The 11,863-nt window shown below is 49.2% G+C and overlaps 1 protein-coding gene and 1 long non-coding RNA gene across 19 annotated transcripts in view; one reads left to right on the top strand and one right to left on the bottom strand.

Annotated features, from left to right (window-relative positions):
- Positions 1 to 2,389: 2,389 nt before the first annotated feature.
- LOC309617314 lies at positions 2,390 to 9,210 on the bottom strand. The gene is made up of 2 exons (XR_014237937.1): positions 9,116 to 9,210; positions 2,390 to 8,549 (listed from the first exon to the last, which is right to left on the bottom strand). It is a non-coding gene; the product is annotated as an uncharacterized lncRNA (long non-coding RNA).
- Positions 9,211 to 9,732: 522 nt separating this feature from the next.
- Positions 9,733 to 11,863, top strand: part of ZNF606 (zinc finger protein 606) — a 66,681-nt gene continuing 64,550 nt past the window's right edge. For 6 of the 18 annotated variants that reach the window (XM_082369161.1, XM_082369159.1, XM_082369158.1 and 3 more), the window contains exon 1: positions 9,746 to 11,379. Coding sequence is in view for 8 of the 18 variants with exons in the window: in XM_082369164.1 (XP_082225290.1) it covers positions 11,108 to 11,379 (272 nt within the window). In the remaining 10 variants the exon portion in view is untranslated. Of the gene's footprint in view, positions 11,380 to 11,863 lie in introns of all 18 variants that reach the window. The other 12 variants (XR_014237831.1, XM_082369170.1, XM_082369168.1 and 9 more) reach the window with 9 other exon arrangements.

Below are 11,863 nucleotides of genomic sequence, written 5' to 3'. Positions count from 1 at the left end.
GGAGGCTCCAGGGAAGAGTCTATTTCCTGGCCTTTTCTCAACTCTTGGTGTCCCCACATTTTTATGCCTTGTGGCCCCTTCCTCCCCACCTTCTCCGCGGTCTTCACGACCTCTGTGCTCACGTCGCTGTCCTCCTTCTCTGCCCCCTTCCCGCTTAACACCCTTCAGGAACTTCCCATCTGAGGAATGAAACCCAGCCTCCTAGGGAGCAGCGTGTGATACACCTGCCGTGTCCCTGGCTCCCAGGACTTGGAGCGGGAGGCGGAGAAGCCATATCAGGCCCAGCCTCCCGCCACCCCCATAACCTCACTGCTCCACGGACCCAGGCACAACATAGAGGAAGGCCCCTTGCTGGAACTTCAGGATGGCAACGGGGAAGCCTTAAAGCCAGCCTGGGCCCTGCAGGCTGCGCGGGTCCCCCAAGCACCATAGCAAATGCTTCTGGGCTCCTCTCCCCGGGGAACGGGGAGGAGGTCCAAGGGCTGCTTTATCTGCCTCGCCGCACGTCGCCACGATGCCACAGGAACCTGGACCCCTCAGCGCCTGCGGATGCGGACTGGGCTCGTGCCTCTGCAAAGCCGCATGTGTCAGGCGGCTTCCCGGGGCAGCGTGCGGAACCGGGAACCCTGTTTTCTGTAAACGGCAAGTCCATTCTGAACCGAGGGCCTGGAGACGCCCTAACCTCAGCACTCATGCGGGATGGACCTGCTCCAGACGTTGTGATGCGGCCTGACCACATGGTGGGCAGCCAGGCACCAATGACCACGTGCACGATGGATAAAAATCCCGCCCGCGACCCCATGGTCTCCTGGAGCTGGCGACAGGAAGGCGCACCCGCGCACAGAATGGCCCTTCTCACCCCTGACTCTTGTTCCTGCTGTGCCCTCCGCCTGGTGTTCCCCTCTTGTTCACCACGAGCTCATTGACACTCCTCCCGCAAGCCTTCGCTATTCCACCCTGCGTCGCCTGGCTTTCGCATCCACGTCTGCTTTTGGGGGGCCCCTCAGAGTCCAATTCCTGCACTTTTGTTGACATTCCTAGGAAAGAGCGAGCTCTGTTCCAGGCAGCCGGCCCTGGGAGGATGCAAGCTCACGTGGGGTCACAGGGGCAAGACAGCACAAGGAGGGACGAAGTCTCTTCAGGGGAAAGGGGAGCCCAGAGCGGCGTGGGGTCAGGGCCGCCCGAGGGCGAGTCCCCTCTGCTGAGCTTTCCCGGACAGACCCGGGCGTCCATCTGCACAACCAGCCCGCGAGTCTCTGGGACGGGGTCTGCGCCCCACCGACCTGGCGTAGGGGAGGGTTTCCGACAGGGCCCAGGGTCCGGGTCGGGGGCAAGCCTGGTCTGGAGCAGCGCCGGGGAAACCGGTGTCCTTCTGAGGGAGAGCAGACAGACGCAAGCCGCAGGCCAGATGGACACGTGGTAAAATGGAGGCTCTCCAGTTACCGACGGAGCGAGAGAAGTGAGGCAGAGGCGTGCGGCACAGTGACATTTATGTAAAAAACAAAAATTAAAAGCACAGGTGCACGGAACTCGATGCATGTTGGGCAGGACGTGTGCAGGGACACGGTTTGCTGGGATGGCCTGGGGCACTGCGGGCGGGGAGGGGGCTGGGACTGGAGCGGGTGGTGGGGTGAGAGCAGGGCTGGGTGGACGCAACACTGTAAGTCCCAGAGGAAAAAGAAGCGATCCGTGGGCACCGGGCCATGGAAACGTGGGCTTGAGCCCAAACTGGGCACCCGCAGGCTCTCGGTGCGGCCGCCCCCTCACCTTCCTGCCGCGGCATCTGGGTGAGGTCCTCTACCAGGCTAGCGGCCAATCGGAAGCCGCCTAGGATGGGTTCGCCACCCCAGTGGAGTCCGGGTGTTACCGGGACCCGGATTCGGTCGCCATGGCAACAGGGTGCCCTGTCCGGAGAGGGGGCGGAGAATGTGCAGTGTCTGCACTGCCTCTGAGCGGTGCTGTGCAAACGTGCTACCTTTGCAATTCAGCTGCCAGACAAGGCCGAAATCCCAGACAAATGAGGAGTTTTTCTTTTTGACTATGAGTGTGTCTCATATTCAGTATGTTAAAAAAATTTTGTTTTAAAAGTATTTATTTGGGGGCTTCCCTGGTGGCGCAGTGGTTGGGAATCTGCCTGCCAATGCAGGGGACACGGGTTCGAGCCCTGGTCTGGGAAGATCCCACATGCCGCGGAGCAACTGGGCCCGTGAGCCACAACTACTGAGCCTGCGCGTCTGGAGCCTGTGCTCCGCAACAAGAGAGGCCGCGGTGGTGAGAGGCCCACGCACCGCGATGAAGAGTAGCCCCCGCTTGCCGCAACTAGAGAAAGCCCTCGCACAGAAACGAAGGCCCAGCACAGCCAAAAAAAATAAATAAATAAATAAATAAATAAAAGTATTTATTTGGTTGCGCTAGGTATTAGTTGAGGCAGGCGGGCTCCTTAGTTTCCGCACATGGGCTCCTTAGTTGTGGCATGTGGCCTCTTAGTTGCGGCATGCATGTGGAATGTAGTTCTCTGACCAGGGATGGAACCCGGGCCCCCTGCATTGGGAGCGCAGTCTTAACCACTGCGCTACCAGGGAAGTACCAAAAAAAATTTTTTTTAAAAATATGTCTTGGTTAGTGTAATATGTCCCAGTATAGGATTTCCAGATTTAGCAACTTAAAAATTAGGAGAGGCCCAGTTAAGAATTGAATTGCAGATAACCGTGAGTGTTTTTTAGGATTAGCATGTTTCACATTGAGTGTATTTTAAGAACTTCAAATAGATAAGCAGCAAGGATCTATTGTACAGCACAGGGAAATATAGCCATTCTTTTGTAATAAATTTAAATGGAGTATATTCTATAAAAATACTGGACACTATGTTGTACACCTGAAACTAATATAATATTAGTTTCTATACTTCAATTTAAAAAAAGCGATCAAAGCCCAAGTATAACAAAGGGATGATACCACATATGAAAAAGGAAAAAGAGGATTGCCTTGTCTGCTATCGGTCCATATAAAACCAATTAGTCAAATAAATATGAAATAGACACAGGAAAAACAAGTTTTGCTGCCTGTTATCAAAAATGCCTGCGGGACTTCACTGGTGGTGCAGTGGTTAAGAATCCGCCTGCCAATGCAGGCGACACGGGTTTGATCCCTGGTCCGGGAAGATCCCACATGCAGCGGAGCAACTAAGCCCATGTGCCACAACTACTGAGCCTGCGCTCTAGAGCCTGCGAGCCACAACTACTGAAGCCCGCGTACCTAGAGCCTGTGCTCCGCAACAAGAGAAGCCACCGCAATGAGAAGCCCGTGCACCCAACTAGAGAAAGCCCGCGCGCAGAGACGAAGACCCAACACAGCCAAAAAAAAAAAAAAAAGCCTGGGACTTCCCTGGCGTTCCAGTGGTTAGGACTTTGTGCTTTCACTGCGGAGGGCACGGGTTTGATCCCTGGTCGGGGAACTAAGATCCCGCGTGGCCACCTAGTGGGAGATATGTGGTCAGCCCTGCACATCCCCATGGCCTGGCTCCTAGGGCTCTATAAATTTCCCCAGGTGAATCACCCCAAAGCCTGTCCCCTTCACAAACTGTGCTTTCGCTACTACCTGCCAGGTTTCCCGCTAATGCTTTATGTGCCAGACACTATTTTTACTCCACGCCATAACCTGGTGGTGAGGGAACCTCAATCCCTGTGACATCAACGAGGAAACTGAGGTTTAGAAACAAATCAATGATGGGTCCAAGCTCACCCAGGCAGGCTTGGAATGCCACCACCTGCTGTTCCCCAAATTTCAGGCCCTGGGCGTCATCCCTACGATGGTGGTCATCTTCTTGTCTTCCTCTAAATTTGGCTCCTACGTTCACAGGTTTGTTGAGATAGAATTCACACACTACGCCATTCACCCACTTAAAGTGGACAGTTCAGTGCTTTTAGTCTACACTCGGAGTTATGCAGACATCACCACAATCGGAGGACATTGTCATCACCCAATAAAGAAACATCAAACCCACGAGCCACCACTTCCCATAATCCTCAGCCCCTGGCAACCACTAATCTGCTTTCCATTTCTATGGATTTGCCTTTTCTGGACATTTCATGTAAATGGAATCATGTCTCCTGTGGTCTTTTGTGTCTGGCTTCTTTCACCCACCATAATGTCTTCAAGGTTCATCAGTGTTGTAGCGTCTATCAGAGCTTCATTCCATTTTATGGCTGAGGGATAGTCCATTGTATGAATGGACCACGACGTGTTTATCTGTTTATCAGCCGAGGGACATCTGAGCTGTCTCCGCTTTTTGGTTGCTGTGAATAATGCTGCTGTGAACAGGGTAGGCTTTGTGTATGTGTGTTTTCAATTCTCTTGGGTATTTGAGTGGAATCGATGGGCCACATGGTAATTCTATATTTAACTATCTGAAGAACTAACAGAGCATTTTCCAAAGTGGCTGCACGGTTTTACATTCCCACCAGCATGGTCTGAGGATTCCAATTTAAATATATTCATTTTGACTTTGAAACTATATAGTGGAGTGAATTCTCTCCTTGAAGCCTTAAATCTGCTAGGTTCCCAGGCCTGCCGGGAGAGGATTTCCGTCCTACCCGTGAAGCTGGGGCCTTATAAGTCACAGAATAGGTTCCAGGGCATTTCTGGGGGCGGGGGCTTTAGGGGTGTGGGTGCCACAGAGGAAGTCCAACCCTGGTTCCTCCTCGGAGGGCTTGTCATGTGACGGGGTTTATTCTTAAGTGTAACACTCCAGGTATGGGCTCGGCTGTCTGACTGATTCATCCAGTTCTCTCCTGATAAAAAGGAGTCTTAGAGAACCTCTGCAAGTAACCGCACCGCTGTTGCAGGGGAAGAAGCTGGGGGGAGCTATCTGTGGATTCTGACAGGGCTGTGAATGCAAGATGCCATCTAGAGAAGAACGCTTGTGTGGGGGGCAGGATGCTGAGGTGGCCCCTGAGATCCTTGCCTGCGGGTGCACACGCCTCCTATGGTCCCCGACCCTGAGCGGCCAGAGCAACCTGTGAGCGCGCTGGGGCCCTCGCTTTTGTGATTATGTTACATCATACAAGACTCGACAGGGTAGGCTGAAGAGACACTTTTCTCCTCTGACATAAAGGAGAATTAAACGGCCATATTGATATTTTTCCTTTAAGATAATTTATCTTTTTATTAAAAACTTTTTTAGATTTTAACTTATTTATTTTTATTGAAGTAGAGTTGATTTACAGTGTTGTGTTAGTTTCAGGTGTACAGCAAAGTGATCCAGTTATATATATATTTATATATATATTCTTTTTCAGATTTTTTTCCCTTATAGGTTATTACAAAAATTTGAGTATAGTTCCCTGTGCTGTACAGTAGGTCCTTCTTGGAAACGGCCATATTGTGAGTAGGAGGCCATGTGACAAGAATCTGAGGTGGCCTCCAGTAGTGGAGAGGGGCCCTCCACCAAGAGCCAGCAAGAAAACAGGACCTCACTCTTACAACTGCAAGCAACTGAATTCTGCCAACAACCAATGGTCCTGGACGTGGACCCCACACCTCAGATGAGACCCCAGCCCTGGCTGATTCCTTGATGGCCGCCATGGGAGACTCTGAGCAAAGGACCCAGTTAAGTAAGCCATGCTCTCACTCCTGACCCACAGAAGATGTTAGCTAAAAAATCAGTGATTTTTTAAGCTGCTAAGTTGCAGAAACAATTGGTCCTTGCTTAAGACAGAAACATAGATGGTTGTAGCTGCATTGCCTCAACTGAAATGATGATCCAGTTTGAAAATAAATTGATCAGGTGGTAACACAATAATAAGACTTCATTCATATCATAAGCAAAAAAAAAAAAAAAAAAGAGAGAGAGAGCCTTGTGAATTTGTTATTGTCAAATATCATATTAATACAAGTTTGGAATTTGGTTTTCCTTCTGTTAAAATGTCAAACTGGTCTTGGCATATTCAGACCATTCTTAGCAACAGGTAGTAAAAGGCGATTCTTTGCGTAATCTGCCCAGAGAGAGGAGATTCATAAAATTACCAGAATAAGCCCTGGGGCTTGGGCTGAATTGTCATGCCCCAGTTAAACAAACAAACAAACAAACAAAAAAATACAGAATTTTTTTCCCTCACTTCTGAAAGAGCTAATTTTATTTTTTTAATTTTATTGAAGTATAGTTGAGTTACAATATTGTATTAATTTCTGCTGTATAGCAAGGTGACTCAGTTATATATATATATATATATATATATATATATATATATATATATATATATATATATTCTTTTTCATATGCTTTTCCATTATGGTTTATCACAGGATACTGAATATAGTTCACTGTGCTATACAGTAGGACCTTGTTTATCCATCCTTTATATAATAGTTTGCAACTGCTAATCCCAATCTCCCAGTCCACTGGGGGCAGGAGATAGATGGGCTCCAGGCTAGACATTTACAACTGGCCTCCTGTTCACACTTCCTAGGGTGAGAGGAAGATGGGCTCCAGGCTGGACATTCATTACCAGCCCCCTGTTTACATTTCCTGAAGCAAGAGACAAACGGCCTCCAGGACTACATATTTATGACCAGACTCCTGTTTATATTTTGAGATCTGCACCTCTATATAAAAACCAGCAACAGAAATAGGGTAAATAATTGGAGATTGGACATTCTTATGATAGGGACAGAGTGGGACTAAACCCTGTTAAAAGATCAAGAGGTCATACGTTTCCCATCCTTGGAGCAAGGGAAACATTGCACACTCGCAGAGAAAGGTTCCTTGGGGGTCAAAAAGGAGGGGGCACCTCCCCATAATAGGTGATGCTAAGGCCGTCCCATAGGCCTCTGTGCTGTAATCCATCTTCGAAAGAAGTTGAGCACGCATGTTGGGGAGGGTCCTAGGGCAGGGCAGGTGTGGAAAAAGAAACCAGATAATTGGCCAGAGGTAAACAGAGACCCGGAAGAACTGCCCTATATGAATGACTTACCTGCCTTTTTACTGCACTCCTCCTCATTAGGGAGGGTGTCCACACCCTTTCTCTCTGGGTGTGCATCTCTGCCTTACTTCTGTCTTAACTAAACAAACTGTTTCTCTGTGTGCTCTCCCACTTGTTGTGCTATGTCTCTAATAATAAACTCTGTACCTGTTTTTACAGTTTTTGCCTCCGTGAGAAATGCATTTTTCACTGGGGGCAAAAGCCATGGGGTGTAGTGGCCAGGATTCCTGGTTTTCATCCAGGCTCCCCAGGTTCAATTCCTGGGCAGGGAATTAAGATCTTGCTTCACGCCACCACTCACTGCTGCCTCTCTGAGATCCTTCCCCCACACCCCCTACCCCTTGGTAACCCCAGGTCTGTTCTCTGTGTCTGTGAGTCTGTTTCTGTTTCATAGATATGTTCATTCGTGTCATATTTTAGATTCCACCTATAAGTGATATTATATGGTATTTGTCCTGAAAGAGCTAATTTTAACTGTGTTCTGTTTCTTTTAGAATCCAATCAGATATATGACTATTAGTTTCACATAATGTTTAAGATTTTTAAAAAATGTAACCTGGGACTTCCCTGGTAGTCTAGTGGTTAAGGCTCTGAGCTTCCACTACCAGGGGCATGGGTTCCACCCCTGGTCAGGGGAAGTTCAACATGCTGCAGCATAGTGCGGCCAAAACAAACAAAAAACATGTTCAACTAAGTTGAATTATCATTCTGACACATTTTTATATCAATAGTAATTATGATCCATGGGGTATCAACTGAAGGATAATTTCCAAGAGCCTAACTTAACATTAAGAGATTGGACTCATGCTAATTTCTTAAATATTTAACGATCTTTGGATACTGGAACAATTTCTAAGTAAGACAGAACACTGAAAGTCTGGTCTCAAAGAATAGATTTGGTGTTTTTGTTTTCGTTTTTGTTTTGCCGCACTGTGCTGTTTGCAGGATCTTAGTTCCCTGAACAGGGATCAAAGCTGGGCCCCCTGCAGTGAAAGTGTGGAGTTCTAACCACTGGACCACCAGGGAATTCCCTAGATTTTGTATTTCTACCTTGACTTCATATCTCTACGCATTGTAGGGTAGCATAGATTTGGGTCGTGTTAATGAGTGTGTTTATTTTTGACACTTTAAAGTGTGTAAAGGATGTGTGTGGCTTTAGGGGGTAACATCACGCCTCCCAACATACCCATCCTTGACAGCCTTTGAGTTGTTGGGTCTTTTGACTTGTGGGGTGTGATGCTATCTCACTGTGGTCAGAACAGCAATTTAATCTCCAAAGGAAGGGGTGGCAGAATGGGTGAGAGTTGCTGTACTAGTCGGCAAGGGCTGCCGTAACAAAATACCACAGACGATGTGGCTTAAAGAACAGACGTTAATTTTCTCAGTTCTGGAGGCTGGACATTCAAGATCAAAATGTCGACAGCATTGATTCCTTCTGAGGTCTCTCTCCTTGGCTTGCAGATGACCACCCTCTCCCTGTGTCCTCACATGGTCGTCCCTCTGTGCATATCTGTGTCCCAATCTCCTCTTCTTACATGGCAAGTCCACTGTGGCCGTGGAGTGATGTAGCTGAAAAAAGATGAAAAATAACATTTTATGAAAGAACTATCCAACAACCTACGACTGATGCTTGCCTTCATTACCCACCTAATAAACAAAAACACCCAGGCACAGGATATAATATTTAAATATGTCTTTGTCAAAATAAATAAACACATCTTTGTCTCTTATTTAAAAAACACAGGGCTTCCCTGGTGGTGCAGTGGTTAAGAATCTGCCTGCCAAGGCAGGGGACACGAGTTCAAGCCCTGGTCCGGGATGATCCCACATGCTGCAGAGCAACTAAGCCCTTGAGCCACAACTCCTGAGCCTGCGCTCTAGAGCCCGCGAGCCACAACTACTGAGCCCACGTGCCACAGCTACTGAAGCCCATGTGCCTAGAGCCCGTGCTCCACAAGAGAAGCCAATGCAATGAGAAGCCTGCGCACTGCAACTAAAAGTAGCTCCCGCTCTCCACAACTAGAGAAAGCCCGCACACAGTAACGAAGATCCAATGCAGCCAAATAAATAAATTTATTTTAAAAAACCCAATAACAACAAACCAAATAAACAAATAAGGTGACATTTATTTTTACTTCATCTCCAGGAAGATATATTTGTGACGGTAGCATCTTCCACACCTGGTGTGAAAGGCAGGCTGTCCTCAGAGGCCTCACAAGGCCTGGAGACAATGGACTACAACTTCCAGAATGCCTCGCTCCAAGAGGTCGCAGACTGGAACCGCCCACCGCACCGCAAAACCCCCTGGGAGATGTAGTATGATGCTCTAGGTGCCCACGCGCGCCGCCTGGCAGACAAGGTTAGTGTGATTATGAGTTCCTAGAACGCCCTGAACGCCCAGAACGCTCATTCTCAGGCTCCCCGGACCTTCTGGATGCCCGCCCAACAGTCGCTTCTGTGTGTTACAGTGAGATAAAGTGGTCTCAATGCGTCCTAGGCCTGGCCCGGGAGCCAGGACTTTAATTCCCGAAGGCCCTAGTCCCAGCCTAGGCCCGGCCCCGCAAACCCATTGGGCGGTCCCCCGCGCCACCACGCCTTCTGGGAAATGTAGTCTGGCTCCCTGGAGCCCTGGTCCAGGGTCGGCTGCAGGAATACAACTCCCAGAAGCCCCAGTGCAGTGGCGTCTCAACGTCCCGGGCTCCCACGTCGCGCTCTCGCGTTGGTCGGTAGGTCGCGCCACAGGGCCTTCTGGTAAATGTAGTCTGACTCTCTGTGCGCTCAGGAACAGGGCTCCGGCAGCGGCGCACACGTGTTGGTTGGCAGGCCGTGCCGCGGGTCTCCTGGTCGTGGTAGTTTCCCCGGAGGGCGCTCTGGGCCGGAGTCTCTGGAGTCCGTGGTCTGGGGACGGAGTAACCGTCGGGAGAGCTGCGGGGTCCGGCCGGCCGGGGCCTGGGGCGGACGGTGTCGGGAGCTGACGGGGCCCGAGAACCGTGGCCCTGGCCCCTCCCTGTGTGCAGAGACTCCGGGGGTGGGCCCTGCTGGTCGGACCTGACCGCCGTCGAGGTTTGTTACTCGCCTTTCCCAGCTCTGACTCGGTCGAGATCTCGGAGTCGGAAGAGATGACGGCCACGGGGCTCTTGGCTGCCTGCCTCCCGGTGAGTGGCCGCTCCTCTCCCTCCTGATGGGCTGGGCCTGGACCCCAGGCTGGGGGGTATAACTCCTCCAACTTGGGACCCTCAGCCCGTCGTTCTGGCCGAGGAGGGAACAGAAGAGGCAGAAACCTGCCTGGTCCTGCAGTCCTTAAGTGTATCAATAAAGCTCTAGAGCCAGTGAAGATCTAGTCACAAAGCCCCCCAGCAAGAAACTTCCTGACCCGAATGGCTTCAGCTACCACCCGTTTAAGGAACAAACGATTCTGGTCTTTCTCATCTGGAATGTTTGTCTAAAAGAGGGAGCGTGTCTCTGTTAATTCTTATGAAGCCCCCGTAACCTGTGTTCCAAAACCTGTGCACTTCTCTCAGCTCAGGCTCCTCCTTTGAAAGGACAAAAAAAACAGACTCCAGGAAGTGGCAACTACTTTCTCAGACTGTTTCCAGGGTTAAGTGAATTTCCGTTAGAGAAAGTGCTGACTTAGCACTGCGCTCAGACTGGAGAACTCTTGGCAAATGTTAACATTATTATCAGCAGTTAATAACATCATCTTTTTATGCCTGGTATATAAAAAGGAAGAGGAATCTTGAAGGATGACTATACATTTTGATTTTGTGGAGGATCCCTAGTTTACCAAGAAATGCGTGAGATTCTTAGGGGGTAAACATTTCAGTATTATGGGAGCTCTCCTCTGAAATGGCTGATGCAGGCCCCCAGATCCCCTGGGGAGCCTTGAGTATCCCTCAGAAGCCAGAACCCTCTCAGGACATCTCTGTGTGCACCTGAGTCCATCCTCACGTTCTCAGGTATGCCGCTCCCAGCCCTTGTGGGAGCTTTGCAGAGATCAGGGTCTTAGCTAAGCAGACACGACGGTGACATTTCAGGGGCAAGTAACCTTCGATGTTGTGGCTGTGGACTTCACCCAGGAGGAGTAGGGGCTGCTGGGCCCTGGCCAGAAGACCCTATACCACGACGTGATGCTGGAGACCTTTAGCACCTGGTCACTGTGGGTGAGGCTGTGCCTTGTGTTGACTTGCATCTGCCTGGGGTCTCGGCAGAGTGGGTGTGACCTGGCTGGGAGTGTGGGGTCAGTGAACCCTAGAAGGGTTTCTCTTCTTCCAAGCCCTCAAGGCCTGATCTCTCACTTGGACAGTGTCTTGGATCTCCAAACCAGCTATCATGGCCCAGCTAGAACTCAGAGTAGAGCCATGGATAATGGACAGAGGACTCTCCCAAGATTCCTGCCCAGGTGAGAAAGGATCTTTACAGTCAATATTTATATTTTCCTTCATATCTACCCTTTCGTATACTCTTCACTCCCTTTGGTATTTCCATAATTCTTCCTAGGATCATTTTCCTTTTGTCTGAAGAGCTCCCTTTATCATTTCTTTTAGAGTGACAGAATTCCCCCACTTTGTGTTTGCCTGAAAATGTCTTTATTTCATCTTCATTTTGGAAAGATACTTCAAGCAGAGAATTTTAAGTTGGCAGTTCATTTTTTTTTTTTTTCCAGCCCTTTAAAGACACTATGCTATTGTTTTCTGTACTCCATGGTTTCTGTTGAGAAGTCAACTCTCCATCTTATTATTGTTACTTTGTAGACAGTGGGCCTTTTTGTATGTATTTTTGCTAACAGTGCTTTGTTAAATACACAAATTTTAAGTGTACAATTGAAAAATTTTGACAAATGTATACCTGTAATCATTCAAATTGAGCTTGAGGACATTTTCATT

This window comes from Balaenoptera borealis (genome assembly GCF_965194805.1).
Source record: "Balaenoptera borealis genome assembly, chromosome: 19".
Lineage (NCBI taxonomy): Eukaryota > Metazoa > Chordata > Mammalia > Artiodactyla > Balaenopteridae > Balaenoptera > Balaenoptera borealis.
Note: the sequence above shows the minus strand (reverse complement) of the source record. Positions and strands in the feature narration are given on the sequence as shown.